The sequence below is a fragment of the Porcisia hertigi genome, chromosome 18 (assembly GCF_017918235.1).
Source record: "Porcisia hertigi strain C119 chromosome 18, whole genome shotgun sequence".
In the NCBI taxonomy this organism is placed as follows: Eukaryota; Euglenozoa; class Kinetoplastea; order Trypanosomatida; family Trypanosomatidae; genus Porcisia; species Porcisia hertigi.
Genome location: NC_090577.1, coordinates 567,300 through 594,371, shown reverse-complemented (window position 1 = coordinate 594,371; position 27,072 = coordinate 567,300). Strand labels below are relative to the sequence as shown.

General features: G+C 52.9%; 5 protein-coding genes across 5 annotated transcripts; all 5 read right to left on the bottom strand.

The window, feature by feature from the left end:
- Positions 1-9,917: 9,917 nt before the first annotated feature.
- On the bottom strand, positions 9,918-12,518 carry JKF63_06621 (uncharacterized protein; the record flags this gene model as incomplete). The annotated part of the gene is made up of 1 exon (XM_067902570.1): positions 9,918-12,518. One exon carries the CDS (start codon positions 12,516-12,518, stop codon positions 9,918-9,920), a length of 2,601 nt encoding a protein of 866 aa, XP_067757987.1.
- Positions 12,519-14,742: 2,224 nt separating this feature from the next.
- Positions 14,743-17,862, bottom strand: JKF63_06620 (uncharacterized protein; the record flags this gene model as incomplete). Its single annotated transcript, XM_067902569.1, has 1 exon — positions 14,743-17,862. The coding sequence occupies one exon, from the start codon at positions 17,860-17,862 to the stop codon at positions 14,743-14,745; it is 3,120 nt and encodes a 1,039-aa protein (XP_067757986.1).
- A 1,592-nt stretch (positions 17,863-19,454) lies between these two features.
- On the bottom strand, positions 19,455-19,964 carry JKF63_06619 (uncharacterized protein; the record flags this gene model as incomplete). The annotated part of the gene is made up of 1 exon (XM_067902568.1): positions 19,455-19,964. The coding sequence occupies one exon, from the start codon at positions 19,962-19,964 to the stop codon at positions 19,455-19,457; it is 510 nt and encodes a 169-aa protein (XP_067757985.1).
- Positions 19,965-20,582: 618 nt separating this feature from the next.
- Positions 20,583-21,863, bottom strand: JKF63_06618 (uncharacterized protein; the record flags this gene model as incomplete). Its single annotated transcript, XM_067902567.1, has 1 exon — positions 20,583-21,863. One exon carries the CDS (start codon positions 21,861-21,863, stop codon positions 20,583-20,585), a length of 1,281 nt encoding a protein of 426 aa, XP_067757984.1.
- A 2,473-nt stretch (positions 21,864-24,336) lies between these two features.
- On the bottom strand, positions 24,337-25,473 carry JKF63_06617 (uncharacterized protein; the record flags this gene model as incomplete). The annotated part of the gene is made up of 1 exon (XM_067902566.1): positions 24,337-25,473. One exon carries the CDS (start codon positions 25,471-25,473, stop codon positions 24,337-24,339), a length of 1,137 nt encoding a protein of 378 aa, XP_067757983.1.
- Between the last annotated feature and the right edge of the window lie 1,599 nt (positions 25,474-27,072).

Sequence of the window (27,072 nt, the reverse complement as noted above, 5' to 3'; positions counted from 1 at the left end):
CGCAATGACTCTGCCACACAACGAGTAGAAACGTTTTTGGTTAGAACGAAAAAAAAAAACGGTCCGCCGTCGACTCCCAAGTCCCTTCTTCTCTCACAAGTCAATGGGGCGGCAGCAAGACGGCCAGGGTGACACAAAGGTGCACACACGGAGATGGGGAGGCGTCGGACTCTGAAGTCCACGTTTCGCGTGTGAACGAAGCGCGTCTGCTGCTATTCAGGTGCCCGTAGACTGTTGGGAGATGGGGGAAAGAGAGAGGGAGGGAAGTATACTCAAAGGCCCTTTGGTGCCTCTACTTGATGGCACTAGCTACCCCCTGTCCGATTATGGCTTCCCACCATCTTCAAGGTGGGGCCTGCACAAGTCGCACGTCAAGCAGTGCACGGTGTAGCACAGCCCCCGAGCGGTTCGGGCCCAGAGATGGAGAGGGAAGATCGGTCGCACTACCGCCAGCTGGAAGTGGCCCGGCACTCTACACGAAAAAAAAAAACAGTGGGAAACGAGGGGGGAGAGCGATACAAAGATGTGCTAAAACAACGTCCAATAATCCGCTCCTCACACTCAATGCGCCGCTGGAACGGGCGGGGGGGCCGGGGGAATTCGCCCTAGAAAAAAAAGCCTAGAAAAATTCTCTCGGCTCCGGTGATGTACCGGAGAAAAAAGATGTTTCTGCCTGGTGTGTGTGTGTGGGGGGGGGGGGAGGGGATTACTCGGTTTAACCCCGCCTATCTACAAATCGACGGAAAGAAATGCTGGCGCCGGCTTGTGCTATCCTTTGGTAGATTATATACACATACATAATATATAGTTATATATATGTGTGTGTATGTGTGTGTATGGTGAGTGCCCATCAAAGAGGGAAAAAAAAGTGCCAGAGTGGGGCGCAGGGGGGAGGAGGGAGAGCCAAATAAACAAAATACGCATGCATGTATATACACGTGTACAGGAGTGCATAAGTGTGTATCAACGTATCAGTATACGTAGGAGGTAACAATAGCGGGGGGGGAGAGAGAGAGAAGAAGAAAAGAGGGGAACATCAAGGGACGGAGAGATGTGAAAACCCTGTTATCGGGGGATAGAAGGGGGAGGGGGAGAGAGAAGAGCAGCACTATAAGACACGGCTGGTCAACGTATGTAGAGGTATCAAGACTGCGTCAGGTGACAGCGCATTCAAGGGGACTAGCACGCTCGACATGAACACACACACACACACAGGCGGGAAGCCAAGTGGAAGAAGCAGAGCAGGGAGTGGTCCACACCGTCTGCCTCCCTCTCCCTCAGAGAAACACAGAGAGCGAGCCGCAACAAGAAGGGGGAGGGGTTATGACTGACGGAACCAAAAAAAACACAGGCGAGAGTTTTATACTACCCCTTCATTATCACCAACAACGACGACACACATACACCATCCGCACGTACCGCGCTTGTATGTATGTGGTTGACTGTTTGGCTTCTGTCTCTGCGATTGCCTCTTCCTGTCAATGTGCCCCTCCATCATCCATCACAAGTCGACAGACGACGCCTGGACTGCCCAATTAGGCAGGCGGGCAAGGAGGGATGCAATATCTGCCGTCACTTGTGAACGCGCGACGCTGCCTGGAGCTCCACCACTTGACATACACCCTGAAGTAAGAAGTACAGGAAGAGCGAGTGGAACACAGGTCTCTTCCTTCGGCCCGCTCGAGGGCGTCGACCTGTTTTTATCTTCTCTCCATTGTGTTTTCTGTTTTTTTTCTTTCTTTCCCGTTTCTTGTCGCTGCAGACGGCAGCACCCCACATGTTGAACACACCTGAACACTTCGCATGACCACAAGTGCGCATGGACATGGACACAGAGCAAACAAACACGATTATACGCACAGAGGTGAAGAGAAAGTCGGACAAGCGATGGGGGGGAGGGGGGAGGGGGTTGAAGGGGGGGGATGAGATGAGATAGAGAAATGAGGATGACGTAGTGCAAATGGCAAGGAAACAAGTAAGGGGAAAAACACGTGACAGATACAGCGGCTAATGAGCACAGGGAGCACACGGACGAACGGCAACAAAACTATAAGAAAACTGATATGTAGATAGATATAGAGAGAGAGGAGGGGAGGGGAGGGGGGAGGAGAGGAACAGATAGAAATATAGACGCATACATATATACAGGTAGGAAGCCCAACAATGATATATGAGAGAGAAGCACAAAACAAACGAGCACACAAGATGAGGGCAAACGAATTAGACAGACAGACAGACAGACAGACTTACGCACACATACACACAAATAGGCAATCGAGAAAGGAGGAAGAAAAAAAATGTAATGGATAGGCGGTAAGAAGACTGTTTGAAGGAGTCTAGAGAGTGTGCGCGTGGCGGTGGCGTGCCTTTGTGTACCTGTAGGTGTGCATGATATGCAGACAATTACTGAAGAGCACATGGAAGAAGGAAAGAGGGAAGGGAGGGGCAAGAGAAGATGCGAGAATTATTATTGAGGGAAAAAAAAAGGCAAGCCACCTGTGAAAAAAAGAGCAAAAAATTAAAGGCAGACAGGAACGCAGAAATGCTGGATTGAGTCCTACGGACACACACACACACACACAGTCACACACACGCAGAGATATATAGAGAGAGAGAAGTGAGATTAAAGCAACATGTAACTAACCCAAAAGAAAAAAAAGAGGTGAAGGGAGGGGGGGGGGAGGAGGAGGAGGAGGAGGAGGGAAACAACAAACTGGGAAGGAAGAAAAAGTACGAAAAGGAACGCTTGCAGAGGTGTAACTCAAAAAAAAAAGGGTGAGAAGAAACGGAAAAGGAAAAGCTGCGTAATCCACAAGATGGTGGGTCGCTCGTTGGCATAAAGTACAGACACAGAAAGGAGAAAGAAAGGAGAAAGAAGAAAGAGGAGAAAGGAGAAAGGCGGGCGGGCAGGCAGGCAGGCGGAAGAGCGTGGGGAAGACACATGGAAAGGGTGAGAGAGGGCAAGGAATGGAGGCGAAGCCGACGACAATCAGAATGAAGAAAAATAACTCGGAAAGAAGGATCTGAAACAAAGGGGCAAAAAAAAAAAACAGAGAAAAATGAAAATCACCGCTGGTGTCTGCTGTCTCGCGTGCGCCTGTGAGTACCTCCATCTTTTTTACCCCTTGTGTGTGTGTGTGTGTGTGACTCCCGAAGAAACTGTGTGTTTGTGACTCTTGTCAGAGGGGGGAAGCGAGGAAAGGGAGAGTGCAGTGCCAACTCGGGGGTTAAAAAAGAAAAAGAAGTACAAGTGAGCCCCACATACACCGCACACGCACAGAGAGGAGGAAGGGAGAAGAAGGAAAGAAGGAAGGAAGGAAGTGTGATGTGTGATGGGTGGTGTGCGTGTGTGTGTGTGTGTGAGAGAGAGGAGAGAGAGAGAGAAAAAAATCTGTGTGCGGCAGCCCGTATCCGTACGCGGTGGGAAACAAGTAGAAAATCGTCAAAGAAACTAAAAACAAAACGTGAAACCACCCAAAAGAGCAAGTGGAAAAAAAAATCGAGAACAGTCGAGGGAGGCAGGAATAAAAAGGAGAAAGAGGGGGAGGGAGAGATTAGTGTGACCTGCCCAAGCAACCGCTCCCTGAAAAAAAAAAATCCCACGCCTCCCTTTTAGCACGACCCCCTTATCCAATCGCGATGCAGTAATACAAAGTACACAAGCACAGAAGAAGAGAGCCAAGTAGAACAGGCAGGAAAAAAAAATACGAACACACATACGCATAAACATACGAAAAACCGTACGCAGTAATCAATACACACACATACATGCACATGAACATGAACATTAACATAAGCACATACAAGGCTCGGAGAAAAGGGGAGGGGGGAGGGGAGGAGCAAGGCCCTTTGAAGAGCTACGAGGCGGGAGATGGAGAGGATGAGAGGAGGACACTGCGCAACGTCGACCGGAAGAGAAAAGAGCACCTGCAGCACGACAACAAACAAGTATAAAAACCACCAATGTTGAAAATCACAATTTGCTAAACCACACAAACACGGAACAAAAATAAATAAAAACGCAAAAACGTCACAAGAAAAGCAAAGAGCAAGAGACCGGATGTAGGGGGGTATGTGGGGGAGGGGAAGGGGGAGGGGGAGGGGGAGAGGGAGAGGGAGGGGGGGAGGAGGACTTCACTGACTTCTGCCCTCCGCTTCAAACACACACACGCACACACAAACTACCTCCCCCCCATCCCTCCCTCCCTCCCTCCCTCTGGTATATATATACACACAAACACAGCAAACCAAAAAGCGCACAGACCCCCTCTCCACAGAAGGGACGAGTTCACCGTTCATTCATAGAGACGCGCACACACAAAGTAGAACGTGCGGCTGCGTAGAAGCTCAGTTATTTCGTGTTGTGAAGAAGAACACATAAGAGAAAATAGGAATAAAGCGATTACAGCACTCTTCACTTCAAACTTTACTTTTGTTGTTGTTGTTGTACGCTTCGCGCTTGATGAGATTTTGTGTGCGACCCGATTTCTCAGCTCTGCGTGTTTGTTTTCTTCTTTTAATTCGTATGCGTATCCTTCTGTTTCTCCATAAGAAAAAAAACAGATGTATAAAAATACACAGAGACACACATCACACCACACGAGACCACCCGCTCACCGTGTGTGTGTGTGTGTGTGTGTGTGTGTGGCTCTCCTGTCCTGTTTCCCTTTATGCCTCTAGAGCCTTCCGCCACCCATGGGACAAAGGGCAAGAGAGCGGCGGAAGGAAGCGCTTCGAGGATTCGAAAAAAAAAACAAAAAAAGGAAAAAAGGAAAAAAACGCTATCAAAAGTCTGAAGCGACAACCAAATGAGGGAGGTTAGAATAAAGAAAAAGTAAAGAGTCCTGATACACACTGGAGTCCGGGGAACGTGGGGAGACACCCCCCTCCCCCGAAGTCGAGAAATAAATTAGCAGACAAAAACAAAAAAAAGAGGAAGAAGAGGGAGGGGGAGGGGGGGGCAGAGGGGGAGGGGGGCAGAGGGGGAAGGGGGCGATTACATACACTAAAACGAAATTGTCACACGCTTGAGCATCGCGCGAACCCTGAACAGAGAGAGACACACGAGACGTGGAGACACACATGTGCACCCAATACGCACAGAACTTCTACACACATATGTAATGATAACAAGCCAAAGAAGAAAAATACACAAATACACGCACACACACACACAGGAGTAACAGCAGAAACGCAAAAAAAAATGTTTATGCACACAAGTACTTCGAAAATGAAGCATCACTTGTGAATGATGCATTGCCATCCGCTCACGAATGGAGCGGTCCATTTACCGAATTGGGTAATCAAGAAATGTAAGGTGCCAGAGCAGAGATTCTGCGTCAAGATCGCTGATCGACTTTCAAGCTTTTCCTCTGTAAGCTGCTCTTCACTGTCGATATCACCCCCCCCGTACTGCTCCTCCAATTCAGAGGCACAGCTCGTATAGCATCTTCCACATCACCCGTTCAGGCTTCGCTGCGCTGGCAGCCTCTCGCTCCCCACCAGCCCAACGCTTGTACGCACACCGTCAAACCCTTGCCCGCAGAGCATCAAAACTTCACCCCTGATAGAAACGAACACGCAAGGATAACGAAAGGTACGCCCCCCCCCCCTCCTCCCTACAAGTGGACGAGACCGATGGAATATGCATATATATATATATATATACATGGACCGGCGAGGAATAATTTCTGCGACTCAGAGCAAGTCGCTGCTCGACTGGCAACGGCCCGACACACACACAACACACACACACACAAGCATTAGAAAAAAAAGGGGGGGCAAAATAGGTGAAGAGGCATAAGTCAAAAGAATGAAAGTCGTACAAAAGAAAACGAGTGAAAAGTTTTTTGTTGTTGTTCGAGGAGTGGAGCACAAAACACCATCACATACAAGTCCAGAACTCTCAAATGAAGGAGTAACAGATTTAAAAAAAAACTAGATGAGGAAGGGGGGGTGGAGGGGTGGAGGGGTGGAGGGGTGGAGGGAAAAGATGAACAAAGATGACGATTACATCATCCACATGACATAACATGCGAGCAAAACATATGTAAGCAATCCAAACATATATACGCACACGACATAAAGAAAAGACACACACACGCACGCACCTAGACAAACCTTCAAGATACTCGGCACCGTAATGACCGGGCAGGAGCAAAAAAAAAAAACTATCACAGATGAATGAAAGAAAAGAGGAAAGGGGCGTGGCAAAACAGAAGACGGTAATGAAAACACACACACAAACACAAAAACGAAGGATCATCAAATATGAGAGAAAAGGCCACGGCAACGCCGCCTCCCCAATACCGAAACCAGAAGAATGACTCTCTCTTTTTTCCCTTTCCCCCGTATCGTGTATGTGTGCCGTTTGTGTATCTCATGTATTTGTCGCGCTTTTCCCCCTTTTCCAAACACACACACACACACACACATCTCTACCACGGATACATCACCAATATATGGTCGACATCTATACATGTGCGAACATATACGGATAAAGGTGGGCGCACACCCCAGCCACAGCTCACCTGCCTCGGGGTTGCAACACTGCCCCTGTACCAGTGGACAGCCCCCACGGCGAACCGCCTCCGCCGTCCATTCAGGCCATGCGTCTAACGGGCCCTTCCCTGTTCCTTCCTCGTCCATCCCCCCCCTCTCCGAGGCCTGATATGTGTCAAGCGAAGGCAGGCCCAACGGCGAAGCAGCCGCATGCGCCGCAACCAAAAGTGATGACTCGTCGCTCGGATAGGGCAGAGGGAGGCGGCCATGCGCACACGGCATGGGGAACCCCTCTCCAGCGCGCGAGGGGGGGGGGAAGGGGACACGCACCCAGACCGCAGTGCGCAACCAGGTGAACCTCAGGCCACCCCCAAGCGAACCGCGGATCGCGCGTAGCAGAGCCAGGCACACCGCCGAGTCGGCCCCACCCTATCAAAAGCACAGATGAAGTGGGGGGGAAGAGGAGGTAGACCTATACACCTATACACCTATACACATACATATACATATATATATATATAGAAATAGGTAGATGTTCGTGTTTCTGGTAGCCACAAGAGCACATACAACACCGAACAGCAACAAACACGGGGAAGCAAACTAAAGCTGTGCCAATGACCACAGACGCATGCAATTCGATACCGGGGGGAGGGAAGGGAAAACAAGGAGAAAAATGCTCATAAAAAACACCACCGTTGAAGGAAAGAAAAAACACAAGAACCGAAGATCAGATATATATATATATATATAGATATATAGATATATAGATATATAGATATATATATATATATACTCACAAACTGGGGGGAGGGGAGGGGGGACAACAACCAAAAAAAAAACCGAGAGCAATGGCGTTTGTGGGTGAAGGTTCAGTGGAGGAAAGGGAGGGGGTACAAATGAAAAAGCACACCGCGTTCAAAAAAGGGGGAAAGAGAAACGCAGGGCATTAGAGAAAGGGGAGAGGCAGGAAGCGTGTGATGGCGAATACGAAATATGTTCATCACTCCACCCCTCCCCCCTTTTCCCGCAACGAATCGCTTCGTTGTTGTTGTATCTTTTTTTTTTCGTGGAGGGGGGGAGTGAGGGGGGAGTTGATTGGTTGATGTGTAACGCATCATTCTCACAATGGCACATTTTTTTCTCTCTTCCTCGCTCATTCTCTTTTTGTTTTTTTTTCCGCTCAACTATGTTGTGTGGGTTAGACATCCTTTTTTGCGTCTATTTTTTGTTTGTGTTGCCGTCGTCCATCTCTGCAAGACTCCCCGTTTCAGGCCACCCAACTACTAACCTCAACCACCGCTCCCAATCTCTTCACACGCTCTGTGCACATTCTCAATTCTTTTGGGAGGGGAGAAGCAGAAAAAAAGGGGGGCCGGATGACATGCAGCTTTGACTTTGATGTATATATGTTTTTCCTTTTCATTCAAGGGGGAGGGGGGGGGGTGGCGGCGCATTCTGCCGTTGAGATCCTTCTCACACGTTTGCAATCCTCATTAGTTGCCAGCCCTGCACGTCCATCGATCGGTGCTGGTGGTGGTCATGTAGGGAAGGGGGAGACAAAAGAGAGAGAGAGTGAATAATCTGCAGAAAAAAGGGAATGAAAGGGTGCAGGACACAAAAAAAGAGTCGAGAAAAAAAACAAAACACGAGAGCAACAAGCGTAAAGTCGGGGGAGGGAGGGGGAGGGAGGGAGGGGAGGGAGAGAGGGATACACCCGGTGGGATCCAGTGCAAACTATGAAAAGTACAATGCGAGTCGGATCAAGTGTAACAAAAGTCGGCGGAATAACTGTTGGTTTGTTTGTTTTCTTTCACACATGCATACAGACGCTGCGCACGAAGGCGTTGGTGTGAGAGAGAGTGAGAATGAGGGTGGGGTGTGTGTGTGTGTGTGCTCATGAGTATGGGACTATACTTTCTTCGCTTCCCCAAATACACACACGCCACTGGGGGACATGAGGGCGTAGGAGAATGCCTGAGATGGAGAGACAGGCGGAGAGAGAAGCCCAGAGATATAATAAGAGAGAAAAAACAAATATAAAAAATGATCACGAGCATTCTATGAGCACATATAACTATATATATATATAATATTATATAGTACAGTATATATATATATATGATATATTCGATCATATGATGCAAATATATATGTATATAATTTGTATAATGATATATATATAGGGGAGATTGAGGAGGAGGGAGGGATCGATCTACACAGCAATGATAACGACCAAAAACCTTATTCGATGGAAATAGAAAGAGGGGGAGAGAAGATATCACGAGCGACACGCAGTACCACACCGCGACTTCATCGATGTCTGGTTAAACGTGAATAAGCACATGCTGTAGCTCAGAGAATACGAGCTGCCTCCCGAAAACAAAACAAAAAAGGGGAAAGCGGGGCCGGCCGTAGTGTCCCTCCCTCCACCCTCTCTCTACCCTGCCCACCCCCCCCTCTCCACCGATCCCACGCAGTCCCAGCACCCTTACTTTTAGAATCCCACACCAGCTTTTCATCTGACGAGTTCAACACGCAAACAAGCGCACAAAGCGTCTCACACTTTCCCCCGTCTCCTGCCCAACCAAGCTAACCCCCACCACCACCACCGCAACGATCAATGCTGCTCCCGCATATACATATATGTACATGTATATATATATATATATATACACGTATATTTAGATGTATTTATACGTTTTCTCGCTTACTTTTGCCCGATTTTACGCTAGCCATCGCGGTTTTGTCGTCGTCGTTTGTACGGTTCTCCCTCCCCACCACCATCCCACGCCCTGGAGCATGCATCCACAAACAACACCCCCCGAGCACTGCCTTTTTTTTTTGTCCTCCACGCGCTCCACGCCGCTCGCATCTTTCACCTCGGACCTGAGTTTTTTCACCCCTCAACGCAACGAAAGATCGAGATGAGACATGATAGTGATACCCTTTTTCTCATCCCCGAACCTCATCGAATTAATTTTTTTTTGTGCGCGAAAAAAAAAACGAGCGAGTGAGTCTCTTCAGCGTCCACGCCTACATTTTGGTAAAAGAGAGATCAAATACAGGGGACAGTCGAGGCATATACGCGAGAGCGTGTGCCCGTATAGCAAAAGAAAGGAGACCGATCGGCGGGGTGGGGAGGGGGGGAAGGGAGGGGGGGAGGGGGGGAACTGAAGCCCATCCACCGTATACACACACACACACACATGTACACCTGTCTGGTTGTGAATGTGCATGTACTCTGTTGTGCCTATCGGTGCGTAAGGCATCTCGCACAGCACACACTTCACCACGAGGGCCTGCGAAGACCCTTGAAAAAGGATCATAACAAAGTGGGAGGAGGAGGTGGCGGTGGTGGTGGTCGTGGTGGTGGTGGTGGTGGTGGCGGCGGAGTCAAGAATGTGCCAAAAGTCCTCCTAGAAACCCATCTGCTGCTGTTGGTTAGCTGTGTTCTTGGTGAGAAGAGCAGCATCCTTGTTAACACTCACAATACTCCCAGTGCCGGAGCTACTAACGCCAGTGCTGGTGTTCCCCTTGCTCGAGCGGCTTCCCTTGCCTGTCGAAAGGCTCGCGCCAGGCGAAGCGCCTTTCATCTGAAGTGCCTGTTGCTGAGAAGCGGGCAAAACGCAGCTGCCCTGCGGTAGCGGCAGACGCCCTTGTACTGGGCCGCTGTAGCCGCCATTCACGTACGCCTGGGAAGACTGCGCGCCACCGCAGCGAGTCGGTCTCTGCAGCTGCTGGGACGGTGGCGTCATCTGCTGGACGGGGTTAACATACCGAAGATCATAGTTGCCTGCTTGCTGTTGAGGCTGCATCGGCACTGGGAATGCTGCGGCGCCAGGGAACGCGCCAAAGCCGCCAGGCGCGATCTGGGGCACGAGGGCTTGCTGTGGCGGATACACCTGCGGCCCTGCGGCTGCGGCGGGGTACATGTACCCTTGCTGGGGAGCCTGGGGTTGCTGCTGTGCCAACTGAGGGATGCCGTAGGGGCTGCTATACTGGTACTGCTGCGGCATGGGCATGTATCCAGACACAAGCTGCTGCTGGAGCTGCAGCTGCTGCTGTAACATGAGCATACTGTTGGGATTGCCACTGCTGCAGCTGTTCGGAGTAATGTTGCCACTGTCACTGTGCTGGTTGTGGTGGTTGCCCTTGGGGTTATTAACACGTCCGCCAAGCCCTGCACGACCGCCGCTGCCGTTGGCGGCGCTACCGCCTCCACGGTATTCGCGGCCATTCCCATTTCGGTTGGCGTATGTCGTGGCGCCGCCGCCATTGTGGCGGTTGTCGTTGCCGCTGGTGCCGTTCGCAATGTTGCGGTGGCCGCCACCGCGGTAACCGCCGGTGTTCGCACTGCCCCCGTAGTCGGGGCCGCTAACATCGATGCCGTGACCGAGGAGGAGGGTGTTGGATAGAATATTGTTCGACACCAACTTGCGCAACAGGTGACGACCATAAACAGATTGATTGATGCTAATGATGTAGGGCTGCACGAGCTCACTGATGCGCTCGCACTGCCTGGCCGAAACCACCTCGAAGAAGCGCTGGACGACGTAGTTCGCATAGGTGTCTTGCATCATGTTCACAAGAAGGTTAACGCCCTGGAAGTCACTCAGCGGTTTCTTCAGCTCGTTGATGATGGCGTCACGCTCCTCTTCAGTGGCCGTCGTCACGATGCGCTCGGCGACGTTGCTTGCAAACTTGCTACATGAGAGTGCATACAGCTGCGGTGTCAGTTGCACGACAAAGCGGTGACGCAGATCCTCTGGGGCGTTGAGCATGGCATGCTGCACGACGTAGTTGCCGTACTGGTGCACCGTGAACTCGTTCACGCGAATCAACACCGCCTCCAGAAGAGGGCGAATGTCGACACCTGCCACGTCGTGGCACCGCTCGAAGGTACGCTGCAGCACACGACAACCGTAGGCGTGGCAGGCAAGCTCGCCAAGAGATGGAAGAAAGGCGTCCACCACGAACTGCACTTCGGCAGGACACACCTCGATCACCTTCTGCACAACGTGGTTCGCGTTTTGATCGAAAACAGAGTCCACAATTTTTCCATCGAGCTCGCGGATGATAATGGCTCGATCGGCGGCGCGCATGTTCTCCACTGCCTTCTGCATAACACGACAGCCGTACGTCTGCAGGGAATATTCAAGCAAGTGCCCACGTACCTTCTCCGTGAGACGATCCATGAGCCTTGCCTCCTTAATCTCCTGTGACGCGTTGGGGTCATTCTCCACCCTGGGCACCACGTCGAACAGCTTCTGCAAGACGTAGTTGCCGAAAACTTCGGTCGCAAGCTCCCCAAACGCATCAATAACTTCGTTGAAGATCGGGACCACATTTTTCGGCTTCTCTAGAAGGCGCTGCACGAGACGGCTTCCGTCCTGATCTCGACTGAACGTACAAATGTGGGTCCTGATCTGCGCGTAGTCCCAGTCAGGACGGTACCTGTCAATGTACAGCTGCACAAGCTCCTGCGAGGAGAGCGACACAGTTGTCTCCAGGGAGGGGGTGGCAGTGGTGGTGGTGGTGGCGGCGGCGGCAGTCGTGGAAATGGCAACAGCAGCAGCCAATTCACTGCCTTGCGCGTCCACACGATCGCCCACAGCGCCGTTTGTTAAGAAAACTGGATGCTTGTCGCCGCTCGAAGCTGCGAGCACACCGGATGAGCGGGTCTCCCGCTCCAGGTGTTGGCGGCGGCGTGTCAGCGGCGGCAGCATGCGGGGGTCTCGCGGGTTCTTGGAGTAGTATAAACGGTGGTACTCCTCTGTGTAGCGGTACTCCTCGTCAGGATTCACCTCCTCCTCAAACCCCCCGACGCAAAGAGAGCCATCGGTGCCCATGATTGTTAAGATCATCGGCGCCGTCTCGGCTCGGCGTACAGCGCGGGGATCTGAGATCAGTAGGTCATCAGCGCTGGAGGTGAACATATTTTCGGCATCTCCGGAACCCCAGTCTATGTCCTCCAAGGGGAGATGCGCGCCGGACGCGGCAGCCCAGTTGGCAGCCATTGTTTCGTTTACGGCTCACTGATTTGCAGATTGATGGGATCACAGTTGAGGGGAAGGAAGGAAGGGGGGGAGGGGGAGGGGGGGGGGGTTAAAAAAGCAGGTGCACAAATGCGTGTCAGAATCTGTGCGGTGCCTGAGACTGTCCTCCAGTGGTATGTAACCCTCCCTCCCAGCGATGCCTTTTTTTGCCCCTCTAGGTTAGGTGTACACTTTTGGGTGTATATATATAGATATATATATATACCGTGTGCACCCGTGTGTGTGTGTGTGTGTGTGTGTGTGTATCTCAGCCGTCAATAGCCCTCCGATTGGAGAAAGATAGGAAAAAATCACGTCTTTTTTTTTGTAACGGAAGAAAAAAATAAAAAATAAACAGACCACAGATGTGCTCGGTGGATTTTTTCGTTGGGAGAAGGGCGTTTAATATGTTTTTCTTGCTCCTCTTTTTTCCCCTGTATATATAACTATATATATATATATATATATTGTATAAATATATAACTATATATATATAAATATATATATGTGTATGTGTGTATGTATATAATGTGTGGGTGTGGGTGTATTTTTGCCTCCTTTTACCCAATGAACCCAGCAGCAGTAGTGGGGACGAGAACAGGGAAAGCAGGCAGGCAAGCAGGCAGACAGGCAATAACGTTGAGGTGTGTCGAGAAGAAAGAGGGGGAAGGGGGTGCTATGGGATAAGCTGCCAATGCAACTTGCGGGGTTAATGTTTTTTTTTCAATAATAGAAACTCAAATTGCGGCTCGATGGCGTTCGTCATCGCCCAACAACACATGCGCGTATTTGTGATGGTGTCGCACGCGATCAGATACATCAGAAAAAGAAAGAACAGGACGAAGAGAAGGCGGGACTATGTAGCGCAAGTGCGGTAGCACCTGTCTGGGGAGGGGAAGGGAAGGAGAGCATGTGAAGTGCTCGAGTTTCTGTGCAGGAGGGCATATATATATATATATATATACACATATATACATATACGTATATAGATATATCGCCAAGTGCCAACTTTCCTTGATGCGTGGAAAATCAAGACAAAACAACAAACCCAAAATGAAAAGAGGCAACGACAACAGCAGCAGCAGCAGCAGCGCACTTCCCACGCCCAGCACATTTTTTTTCTTCCCCTGCTTTTTACTACGACTGTATATTTACAGAAAGTGCAAACAAAAAATAAACGGAGTTGTGTGTGTGTGTGTGTGGAGGGGGGAGAAGGGGGGGGGAAGAAACGCTTACGCACCGCACATACTACAGAGCAAGACGCGCGCCCCTCTCTGTCCCCCACCCACCCACCCACCCCTTCCCTCCCTTGCCTTCTTCCAGAGCTCTGTTTAGGTGGCCCCTCAGCACTGAGATCACACCGCCATTTTTTTCCTTGCCGCGTGTGACTCTCAAGCGACTTTGAAAATGTGCTGCGTCCTTTTTTTTCCAACATGTACGTGAGAAAGCGAAGGCGTTTGTCATCGCTGGATGTTTATCGAGAGCAAAGCGTTCCTACAGAAAGACAGAAACTGGGGCGAGTGAAACAAGAAAAAAAAGAGACACATCACGAACATGAACAGCGCAGGTGGCGAAGCACATGTCACATACATACACACACACACACACACACACACAATATCGTCTCATGTTTTCCCCCTCTGTTTCAAAGCAGAGCGAGGAGATTGAGAACGAGCACGAGTATGACAGAAAGGGAGGGAGAACAGGCGAAAGGCATAAATGGTGTCTTCACGGATACAGCCAAGAGCGCGGGAGAGGGAGAAAAGAGGCGACAAACAGAAAAAAAGAAAAACACAAAAAAACAACAACAGCAATGAGAAAAGCAGCACACCAGGCTAAACACGACAACGACGAGTCGACTTCGGGCCTGGCAAAGACAGTTTCAAGACGTGGAAAAGGGGGCGAGGAGGAAGTGGGAGGGAGGAGGGAGTGGGGGGAGGAGGGAGTGGGGGGATGTCGAGACACACCACACCGTAGACATTCGTACGCGTGCCAGTGTGGCTCGAATCCTGTGTGTGTGGAAGGGAAAACCCCTCCCCCCTCCACACACAGAGACAACACTCAGTAAAATGCCATCTGATATCGTGGAAGAACGAGCACACGGGGAAAAGGTGAAAGAAAACGGGAGTGGTGAAAAAGGAGGCAGTGGGACTCATTTTTTGATAAGGCACCGGACATACCTGCCATCGCCAATATGGTACACGCCTCAGAAGATGTGATAACGAGGTGTTCGGCTTCTGGAGAAAGGGCTTGGGGCAGTGATGCGCTTCTCGCTGCCTTTATTCGTTACGCCTGAGTCGGGATAGACTTCGCGCACCGCCTTTGGAGTGGCATGGCGACGCGGATGGCGCGCGCGCACGCTGGCCGCTGGTGCGCTGAGATGGCGACGGCGTGTCAACTGAGGACGCTCCCGGCCAGAGCGGCCGACCCGTGGAGAAGCAGGAACCGGCAGCTGTGGGTTGGCGTGAAGGGCCGCCGCGCTCGTGTAGATGCTGTAGTAATTGGAAGCTAATCGCTCGAAGACGCTGCACTGTGCCGACGGCACCGGACCGGTGCCAGGCAGTGCAGCATTCCGATACTCCTGATGAGTGCAGTCGGCGGCGCCTCGACGTGGGGTGGTCATGCCGGCAACGGGCACCATATACATCCGATGTTGTTGCTGCTGGGAAGGGAAGCGTGCGCTGCGTGGGGTGCGTGGGGTGCGAATATTCGAGGAGCAATGCACGCGCGTGGGTGCTTGATTACGCCCGGTATCCGCCATATCGGCACCACCCTTGCTCATCATAGTGTAGTGATCTGCAATCCGAGTCGCTGGCGCCGACTCTCTTGCGGACTGCAGCTTCCGGTTACAAGATGGAGTACGACACAGCATGTTTGGTGAACAGCCGACCGCCGTCGCTAGCACTGGCGAAGGATGCTGCGAAGCACGGCGATGCAGCGCCATCGCCTCGGCGCGGTGCTCAAACACATCGAGCTTTGGGGACACGTAGTCGCTGCGAAGGCGATGGTACCCCGCCGAGCGAGTGCTTGCTCCGATTGGAGCCACCCTTGGGGGGGGCCCCGGCGTCGCAGCGACACTTTCGACCTTGGTTGGTTTCTTCCGAGCTTGCACCCTGGCCGGCGTCTCCAATCCCTTCACCTCAGACTTTCGCTTACTTTTCTTGAGATGCTTTGTCGACGGCAGCGCCGCAGCGAGGGAAGGCGTACATCTCACATCACCACCCGCGCCCAAATGCCCAGCAGAAGAGCACAGGCGAGCCAGGGGATCTGGGCTCGGCACGTGCGCCCCGGTAGTGGCAGTCGGGATGCGAGTGGGCGGCACTGAAACATGGGCCGCCGTGACGTCGTCACCAGTCATGACCCTTGAAGGGGTGCGAACAAAGCAGTAGTGAAGCGTATCGGGGATCTCCGGCGCAGAGGTGCGTGCACTGCGCACCTCTGCGGCAGGGGCACCCCCAGGGGTCATCTGCCGTCGAAGCTGGTTCGGGTGGGTGATGTAGGTACCTGTCGCCTCATTCCAAGCAACACCGCGCTTGATCGGGGAGACGCCGCAGGACTGCGATGAGGGGGGCAGCGGTGACGCCTGAGACGAGCCACTGAGGGAGTTCGGCGCCTTGCGGGACGAGCGCTTGCCGTTCTCTCCCGACTTGCGCACGTTGTCCTCGAAGTACCTGCGAGGCGTGCGCAAGAGCTGCTGTGTTTTGTCAGCAAATCCAGAGCTGCTGATCGCGGCTGCCGCATCGCCGGGTTCGCGGTCACGCGTTTTTTGAGAACGCTTGGGTGATGCCTGGGTGGTGGGAGGGCAAGTAGAGCGATAGCTGGAAAGAGGAGTAGTGTCAGCTGTTTTCTCCGGTGCCAGACGAGAGTCCTCCCGAAGAGAGGCCGGCAGTGCAGTTACAGGCTTGTTCGTTGCCACCACTGGGGAGGTCGGCGCTTGTGGGGGGCGTGCCGCTGCTATCAGCGCCGGCCAGTCCGTGCTGCACATACTGGCAGTGCCACCAGCACCAGTCACCCACGGTGGTGGACTAGACAAAGTAGTGTTCATGTGGCTGGACGACAGCTCCGTGTAGGCACTACCAGCGCCACTCTGACCACTCAAGGTAGGGGTACGATCACGCTGGTATGCGTCCAGCATGGCCACCGTGCTGGAGTGCGTGCATTGAATACGGTGCTTCTCCTGTGGATGCGGGGCTGGCGTGGTGAGCGAAGCGGTAGGGTCTGTGTAATATCCCCTGGGCTTGGCAGCCACTGTCTTTCTCGACACCTCGTCATCGCCAGAGTCCTCATGGTTGGCAGGAGCCAGCGGGGGTGGCGCGACCGGCATAGAAACCGGAGCATCTGCGGTCGCCATTGTATTCGGTTCTGCTGTTGTCCCAGACAGACACTCGACCCCCAGCAGGGGTGCGATGGATGGGGAGAGCCCTCGAGGCTGCGTGTGGACGGCAAGAGGGGTGGTGCTCGTCATCGCAACGCTCGGTGATAAGCGACGCCCGCCGTGAGAGACATCGACGATGGAAAAACCCGTCGAGCTGATGGCGTTGCCGCCATTCGGCTTCAATACAGACTCCAGCGCCAAGGCGGGAACAAGAGCAGTGCCCGACGCTGTGGCATTGCTAGGAGCGCGATGAGAACGCGTTGTTCTTGTGGGTGGCATGCCCTTCTCTCTCGCAGCGGGCTCAATGGACTGGCCCGCATTTTCCTCGTCGCCGCTGCATTCGCTGGACATGGAGGAGACGGTGACGAAGGTACACACTGACTCGCCGCGCCACGCCGCACCCGCGGTGCGTGAGCAACTCCTTGCCTTCGACTTACGCGATGGAGAAACGTGGCTGCTTGTGGGAACAACGATGCGGCTGATGGAGGGGGATTTACTTGCACGGCGGCCAACAGCAGCGTTGGCGGTCAGTGACGATGAAGAGAAATGACCCTTCCGACCAAAAGCGGCCGCGGTTTTTTGCCTCGCTCCGGTTTTTGAGGGAGTTGGCGTGCTGACCGAGACCGATTTGGAAGTGCTCGAGACAGTTGCGACAGGCGCGGCTGAAGCAAAGGTAGTGGCGCTGCTGCCGGAGAGGGAGGCCCCAGCGCTAGTGCCGCCGTGCGAGCGTGGAGAAGCCCCCCCGTTGGCCAGGACGTACTCCACGCCAGCAGCCGCGTCGTTCATCTCAAAGAAAACTCGCAACGCTTCACATCGAACGTTCGGCGTCGCGTGCGCGAGGACGAGACGCTCCTGTGGAGTCAGTTTACGGTCTGTGTAGCGGTCCAGGAGTGTCTGCATCGACGCTGGAAGTGGGACACCGTTGCAGTCGGCGGATTCTGCAGGCATCATATGTATGTGTATATATTTACTCGGGGGAGAACAAAAGTGAAGTCTAATAAAGACGCTCAAAGAAAAGACTGGAAGGCTGAAGGCTGAAGGCAAAAATCAAGGAGGCGGACCACAATAACAACAAATATAAATCTAAATGCGCACAACGCAAGAAAAAAAAAATCAACTCACAGGGGGAAAAAAAAGATAGAGAAGAAAAATATAGGCAGGTGACGTTTGGTGTAGCCTTGCGAGCGCGGCTCTGAGATTTGTACGTGCTCGTCTTTTTCTGTTTTGTCAGCGTTGCGTTCGTGCGTGTGTGTGTGTGTGTGTGTGTGTGTGTGTGTGTGTGTGCGTCAGCGCGTGGCTCCTCCTCACCTCCTCTTCGGAGGGTAGAAACAGAAGGAAGGGAGATCAAGAGGGAGTTGAGTGGATAAATTTTTTTTTCTCAAAATTGAAGTGCAGCCAAGACGCGGGGAGGAAAACAAAAGAAAAAGATGGAAGAGAAGGATTGAGCTAATGATCTATAACAATTAGAACGAAAAGAACGCCTTGATGAGACGTATGGAGAGGTGTAATGGAGGGGCGAGTGGGACGGGATGTGTGTGTGTGTGTGTGTGTGTGTGTGTGTGTGTGTGTGTGTGTGTGTAAGGGGGGGGGTGGGGGGGCGAGAAATAGGAGGAGGGAGAGGATGGTTAGCACAATGAAACACAGGAGGAGTGTGAAAATATGTAAGAGGGGAGAGGGTGGATTGGTGTACCTAAGAAAGTGCCCAGCGTCGCGAAGAAATTGCAGGCGCACGTACGCACAGAGAAAAAAAACACTGCACCCGTGTGCTGAGTGACGTGGTGTGCTCGCGTGGGAGGGAAGGGTCTCCGTGAGTGGAGTGTGATTGTGCGTGCGTGAAAGAAAAAGAGAAAAAGAAGTAATGAAGTAGTTTTTGTTTTTCGCGAATACAGAGTAGCAGCGAGGGCTCCATTTGTGAAGAAGAGAAAGAGGAGGGGGAGGGTAGACCACCGTTGAAGCACGCAAACAATAGCCTGTGCTTACGTCCCTCTCTCCGAGACAGCAGAAGAGGAGTGGGAGTTCATGAGCGATGATAACATGATTAGCCCTCTCACGGGGTGACAACCCAGGTGTGCACCTGATTGCGGGTGCTGTGAGTCTCTGGCGAAGGATGGGGCGAGGGGGAGGACAGGAGACCCCCATGATCGACGCACATGTGTACCCGCCCCCTCCCCCCCTCTCTGCCGGTCAGTAGTTGTGGTGAATACTTTGAGTGAAATCATGCAAAAAGAAAAAACATAAACGAAAAGAAAGCACAAGAGACGAACGAAAAACTGGCAGAGGCAGACGAAGACGCAAGACGAGCGTGATGGCAACATGCGCACACACAAATGAGGGAAGGATGTGGGCGAAAGAGGAAAAGATCTGAAAAATAGAGGAGGAAAAGGCAGCCGGCAAAAACTGTATCGTCTCACTCTCGCCGAATACCTCTTGCTTTCACTCTCACTCCCCTCATCCCCTTGAACAGAACGAGGAGGGAAGGGAGGAGAGGTCGTTCCCTGACGAGTGGTGGAGGGAGGGGGGGTATCCTGTGCTACAATATCATTTTACTTCTTCACCAGCTTAGAGCCGACGGGCTGGCGCGTCGTCGTCGCTGCCTTCTTCACCGGCGCCTTCTTCTTGGAAACCGTCTTGGTCGAGATCTTCTTCACGATGGCCTCCTTCTTCGACTGCTTGCTCTTCTTCTTGTTGGCAGTGCGCTTGTGCGAGCGCTTCATCTTCTTGTGCTCCTTCAGCGCCTGCTTGACAATGCGCTGCTCCTCAACGAGGAAGGCGCGCACGACACGGTCGCGGACCTGGTCGTGGCTCAGCACACCACCGTACGCGCGAGACACGCTCTTCTCGTGGCGGGAAGCGAGGCGGGCGTCGATGTGGCGCAGGGCCTTGGTGCCACCAAGGCGCTTGTGGCCGAGCACCCAAGGGGTGTGGATACCCTGCGAGCGCTTCGAGCGCTTCTGCATCACAAGCTTGTTGCCCGGAGTTCGGACCATCTTCATGCGGTTGCCGCGAGTGGCATAGTGCATGCGACGGCGATACTGAACGCGAGGGCAGGACATCTCCTACGAATGAGGGGGGGGGGGGAGAGGTGAAGGACCGCCAAGAAGATCAAACAATATCTTCGTCGAACTTCTGTTCGGTTATGTCTGTACGCACACGTGTGCGTGTGGATACGTGCGGAGAGAGGAGGAAAAAAAACATCGACAGAAAAGTTCGAGAGAGAAATAGTAAAGGGTCGAGGCCAGTTGGAGATGTAGTGCTGACCAACGCACGCACAGGCGTGCACACTAACACATCCACCCCCGATCCCGGAGCACGGGAAAAAAACACCAAAACAGAAGACTCTACACTGTAAGTTGGGGTGGAGGGGGTTAGAAAGAGTAGAGACGCTATCGACCCGCCCTCGTTCGAAAAGCTTTGATCTGCGCGAGTTCGGTTGTTCTCTCAACACGCCCCGTGGAGGGAAAGACAGAGGGGAAAGGGGGGGGAGGCGACGCGCAGCGCACCTGTCGTTATTATGCTTCGTTTTTTTTTCTGTCTGAACTCTACACGGGGCAACACACAAACGATATTGCTGTAGGGGGAGGGGTAGAGTGACCTGCCAACCAGCCAGCCGCCCCCACCCCGAGATACCCCCTCGACACACGCACACACACAGAGACAAATAGACGTTCACGTCAGAAAAACGTCCGCTGCGTCCTGGCGGGAAGCGACGTCGGCTCCAACTCCAGAAAACGTGTCCGTTCCTCGGCTGACTCCGCGTTTCCGTGGCGCACCTCTCGTAAATCAAGCACGCGGTCACTGAAGATGGTACCACCACCACCGGTGACTGCGCCCACCTGCAACATTGTCCAATACAAGCAGTGGAGATAGTCGAACTCCTCCAGAGGAGATGCGGGATGCATCTTGCGCAGCTCCACGTCCCAGTCGAGCTCGTGCCACTTCTTTTGCCGGCACGCCTCAATGACAATGTGAAGCCGCACTGCCGGGGGCAGCGCCTCGAGCGGGTCCTCTTTCTTCAACACCTCAGCGCCGAGCTTGTAGATGTCGCTGTAGCGCATGCCGCGCACCATGTAAGCGTAGTCGCGCTGGTCCTCTGGCGACAGCTGCGCTACGGCGTCCATTTCCTTGAAGTAGCTGAGCAGGATAACCACAATAAAGCACGAGACGAGTAGCACAAGAGCCACGTTGCTAAAGCGGATGCCCCACCTCAGACGCCGCTCTGTGAGACCCTCGAACGGCGCGTACAGTTGAGCGTACCACCGCGTTGAGACATACCGGTTCACGAGTTCCTGCCTCTGGTCATCGGAAAGCTGTATTGTCATCGGCCCACGACGGCGCGAGTTGCGCTTCTTCAGCCCATTGATCGCTGCCAGCAACCGCTGCGCCGCGCGAGCTTCAGGGTCGTGCTTCGACTTATCACGCCACTTTTCAAGGTACATGAGAGGGTTCAGCGGCTGCGTCTTTCGGCCTTTGCTGCCGCCTTTGATGAAGCCCCAAATGCCATCAGACGGCCGCGTGAGTGGCTCCGTCGTGAACGAAGACTTCTGAGATGTCGGAATAGATGATGCAGACGTAGCCGCCGCCGTGCCGGCCCCTGATGCGTAGCGTGCCCGTCTCTGCTCCGCGCGCACCGCCTCGGCCTGCAGATCCTTTTGATACTTTTCAAACTTGTGCGTTTTCTCCTGCCATGTGCTGGAGCGTGGCCGCGCCGAAGCGCTGCGCTGATATCGACAACTCGTGCGAAGCGCAGCAGAAGTCCATCTGGGATGCAAAAGAGAACCGTGGGAGCCGGGAAAGAGAGAGAGCGCAACGCCAGATATCGCAGCGGAGGCACAGGAGAACCGACATAATGGAGACGACTGAAAGACGACAGTGCCGCAAGAACAGACTGCTGAGAATGTCGAGAAACGGCGTGAGCGCGGCGGCAACAACGGCGTGATGCGCAATCGGGACATCTAGCTTGGAAATGTCTCGCACATGAGTAAAGCGTGGGAACGTGTATACACGAGAAGAGGGAAGAAGGGTTTGTTGAGAAATCTATAAAATCTGCGCGTGCACACAGACATACAGAGAAAGCAAATCGCTGCAAAACCGACGCAACAGCACCACAACAAAAAAAAGGAAGTGGGAGGGGAGGGGGGGGGGGGCAGATGTAATGGGGGGAGGCGTGCAGAGAGAATCGGTTACGAAGGCGCTCAACAAGTCACAGAGTATGGGGGATGGAAGAGGGGAGTTTCGGTGCGGTGTCCTCTGGCAGAAGACAACTCTGCGTGCTTTGGATTGGTGCGCCTCCTTCTTCTCCTCCCCCTTTTTTTCGTCACTGCGGAAAGACAAGATATCGAAACCAGGTCGGTCGCTTCAGAACAGCTGACCTAGTCAGCTCTAGCCCACCCCGCGCCTGCCTCATACCTATGTGATGTGTAGGCACGAGTGCGTAAGCAAGAGGAGACAGAGAAGACAGAGAATGGTTGCACGAGAGAGGGCACGCACCTTTCATGGGTGCCATGATACACGGAGCTTGGGAGGAGAGGAGAAGAGAAGAGAGGTCCCTCCCCCTTTGACCTGCATCCGAAGCAGCAGTTCTCTGGAGTCCACCTCCCCTCCCTTCCTCCCTTCCTCCCCCCCCCCCACTGTTGCAGCACTTTCGTTGTTGTCTGTGTACATACGCTACTTTTGACACCTTCCCGTTTGATTGGGGGAAGAAAAATTATTATCGTTATAAAAGACGAGTCCCTCCGTGATTCACCCCTCCTCCCTCCTCCCCCCCCCCACGCCCTCTCCAAACATCTTCTCACAGAGGCGCGCGCGCACACTCTCTTGACCACGTTTCTTTCGCCTCCACCCCACCCCTTTTTGCCCCGCCCCACTTCCCAGTCGCGCTTGGCCTGTGTGTGTGTGTGTGTGTGTGTTGATAGGAATGGCACAGCCACCCATATAGGGCCCATCACTGCAACCATGAATGCATGTGGGTCAAGTGCGTCGTCATCTCCCATCACACGCACGCACGCACACACACGCAGAGGCACGGATTACAGGCACTGAACCACCTCCGAGAGAGACCCCCCTCTCTCTAGAACACCGTATGCAACGTGGAGTCGTACCCCATCACCATCTCTCATAGCCCGCTCTGCCCCAGCCCCCAAAGAAAAAGTCAGTAAGGGACGAGGAAAGGAAGAAAGGGCGCGGCAGAAGAGCAAAGAGCATATGTGTATACATACGCACGCATTGAAAAAAAAAGTGAGGGGGTAGTACTACTACTACTACGGAGGAGGAGGAGGAGGAGGAGGAGGAGCAGGAGGGGGAGGGGGAGGGGGAGAGAGGAAGACAACAGCACGATGAGAGGTGAGGCAAATCACAACAGGATCCGGAAAAAAAAAAAGAGAAGCGCACAACACAAGCAAAACTATATAAACACTTTCCAACCATACACATATACATACACAAAAAAAGAAACCTCAGAAACACACGCTCACCCCCCTTACTTGATGAGCCAGGGGAGGGGGGAGGGCTGCGTGTGGAGGATCTTTCCTTGCTTCTTTTCCCAGGCAACTTACATTCAGTACTTGTGGCCATGTTTTTTTTTCGTTTGCTTTTCTCTTCCCCCCCCCACCCACCCACCCACTCTGTTGGACTGTTTGGAGCTTGTGTGGTTCTTGTTGATTTGCATTGACAGAGGAGGCGAAGATTGAGATGTGTTCGAGCGCGTGGGTGTGAGAACACACACACACACACACACGCACACGCCGACGCATCAGGTGCGAAATGTGGGGCAGGGGGGGGGGATAAAAAGAAAAACGTTCGTTTATATACGTTTGCTCAACTGTCTTTGACACACGCCCAAGACAGTCGTGTGAGGGCTTACCTTGGGTGTGCACGTGCGCGCGCCTTCCCTCACCCCTACCTTACCCACCACCACCGCCACTACCGCCATCGCCACCACATCTAATCTCACTTCTCCTCACAAGATGTATTCGCTATTCCCGTTCTATCCCGAGCGCACGCCTGCAGATGCACACACTTGAATCAGATGTCGTCGCCACACGCCCCCGTTTTTTTCTTTTCTCGCATCCCCCCCCCCCCACTCTCGCTTCCCTGTAAAAGTCTCACAGAAAATGATGGCGTTGATAGGAAATGGGTTGGGTGATGTGAGGTGATGCAAGATTTGGGGGAAAGGGGGGGAGGAGAGGGGGAGGAGAAGGCGAAGGGGGAACATCTCCGTTTGTGCACGTGTGCGCGCGCGAGCTACTACTCCTTGCGTTGCGCAAAACAACAAAAAACAAAATTGAAAAAAAAGGGCACACGCCGTGCGATCGCTGTACCAAAGAATAGCGAACCAAAATTGCAACAACATGAATTGGCACAGAGAGCAGGAAGCGCACACACGCGCACGCGCGGTCATAATTCGCTACTCAGACTTCATCTCAATGACTAGGGCTTGTGGTAGACTGACCCCTGGCAAGTACGGTGCTCATACTGCTCACCCGAGTAGATGTCCGTGAACAGCTCATCCTTTGTCGTCATGGTGAGCTTCTGCGCGTTCTGCAGGTCTTGGTCCACCTCCTTCTTGACATCTTTTTCCATCTTGTTCATCTCCTCCTCGGTCATGATGCCCTCAGCGACCATGAACTCGCGCATCTTCCGAATGCAGTCACGCTCCTGCCTCACGTGCTGGATGTCGCTCTTGGTGCGGTATTGGCTGTCGGGGTCCGACATACTGTGACCCATGTAACGGTAGCAGTCTAGCTCCATTACGATGGGGCCCTTGCCCGACGTGCAATGGTCGCGTGCGTAACGGGTGCCCTCCTGCACTGCGAGCACGTCCATGCCGTCGACCTTGATGCCGGGGATGTAGTCACCACGGCGGTAGAACTCCGGCTGGTAGGAGCCGCGAGAGGCACTGGTGCCCATGCCGAAGTGGTTGTTCTCCACGGCGAAGATAACCGGAAGGCGCTGCAGAGCGGCAATGTTCATGGACTCGTAAACCTGGCCTTGGTTGGCCGCGCCGTCACCATAAAAGGTGATGGCGACGTTCTTCGGGTTGTCGCGGTTCTCCATCGCAAAGCGCCAGGAGAGGCCCGCCCCGACAGACACTTGCGCGCCGACGATACCGTTACCACCGTAAAAGCCGTTCTTCACCTTGTACAAGTGCATCGAGCCACCTTTGCCCTTGCTGCAGCCTCCCTGACGGCCGAACATTTCTGCAAAGACCTCCGCCGGAGTGCCACCTCGGGCAACATACCAGCCGTGGTCACGATATCCCGTGATTACGGGGTCCTCAAAGGTTAGAACGTTACTCATGCCAGCCGGGATGGCCTCCTGGCCGATGTAAAGGTGGCAGAAGCCCCGAATTTTCTTCAGTTTGTAGGACTGATCGCTGAGAGACTCCATGCGGCGGATACGGAACATCAGGGAGAGGCTCTCCTTCAAGTTCTCTGCGTCGTATGTTGCCGTTGTTGGCAGAGGGGCCATGTCCGTGCGATCAGCTGTGTGCAGCTTGAATGGACGCTGCGGCTGTAACGGCACTGTCTTGGCGGCCAACAGGCAGCGAGTGGCGCACTTGAACATCATGTAAACAAAATGGTCAGACCTGGTGGAGGAGGAGAAGAGGGAAGGGGAGGGGAGGGGAGGGGAGGGATATGAGAGAAGCGGTTCAAGATGAATAAAAGTGGGGCTTCACGACACGTATACTCTGTGTCCATTGTGAGGCATATATATATATATATATATATATATGCGAGAGAGAGTGTGTGTGTGTAAAAAAAGATGCAGAAAACAGAGAGATGGTGAGGAGGAGGAGGAGGAGGAAGAGGGTGAAAGAAAAATCAAAAGTGGAAAGGAGAGACGTCGCAGACGAATATGGGGGGGAGGGGGGGGGGGAAGATGACCCGAACAGAGAAATGGGGATACGCGGCGCCCGGAACAAAGTGGGGGCGGGGCGGGGCGGGGCGGGGAGAGGGGGCTCTCTTCATACTGGGAGAAAAAAACGGGCACCAAGAGAAGCTTATACAACCCGGCGCAGAAACACGGCATCCCCCTCACCCTCGAGCACCATTCAACACCGCACTTACCCCAAGCGCTTCTTTCTTACACATCGATTCTTTGAACGAACCCGCGCCCGATGCGTTGATCTGTCGCGTAAGTCTTTAATTGTCGGCGCGGGGGAGCTCTGCTTGTGTAACGGCTTTGTTTATTGTTGTTGCCAGTTTACCCTGTGAAAGGCTTGAGATCATATGTGGTGGTTTTATCTGTCTCTGTAGCCTATGCTCGCCCACCTCCGTCGTAGAGCGCATAGACACACACACACACACACACACCAAAAACGGACAGAAAGAGTGAAGAAAACCACAACGAGATGATCCGGAAGGAAAAAAACACACAGAAAAAAGGAATCAGAAAGTAATATATATAATATTATATATATAAACATACATATATATATATATAATGAAAGATAAAAAAGCAACGCGAAGTCTTGTACGCGGAGTGCGTAGAGGTGTGGAGAGAGGAAACGGGGGATCATGTGACAACGCAAGCGACACGGCACACACACGCACACACACCACACGCACACGCACGAAACCAGCCACACGAAAAGACAGAGAGTGGCACCCGCCCACCGCACCCCCAAAAGAGGCAAGAGTCCGGAAGGAGAAGGAAAGTCCAGCACAGACTGAGTGACAGTTGTTGAAGAATCTCGCGCGCGGGGGGGGGGGGAGAGGGGGGCACGAGAATGCGAGTAGGGGAACACAGTGTGTGGGTGTGTGTGCTCCCTGGAAAGGGAAGGCGAAGCGTGGCGGTAAAGATTTGAAATGGGGAAAGGACCTAACATGCGTATACGCGCACACACACAAAATACACAAGGTGTGTCTATTTGACAAAACCATAGCCTTCTTCACGCCACACACAAACGCGGCTGTACGCCCGTGCACTTGTGTGTGTGTGTATGTATGTATGTGTGCACTTGTGTGTGTGTGTGTGTGCTAATGTATATCAATATAATTGCATATATATATATACAGCGTATACGCATATCTCGTAGGTCGAACAAAAAATAAGAGTACTCAATACAGAGGTGAACACAACCATCATCTCCCACACATCTGTCGAGCCGCTCTCTCCCATTCCTCCAACCGCACGCACAAAAGAAAAAAGTTGGCGAAGACA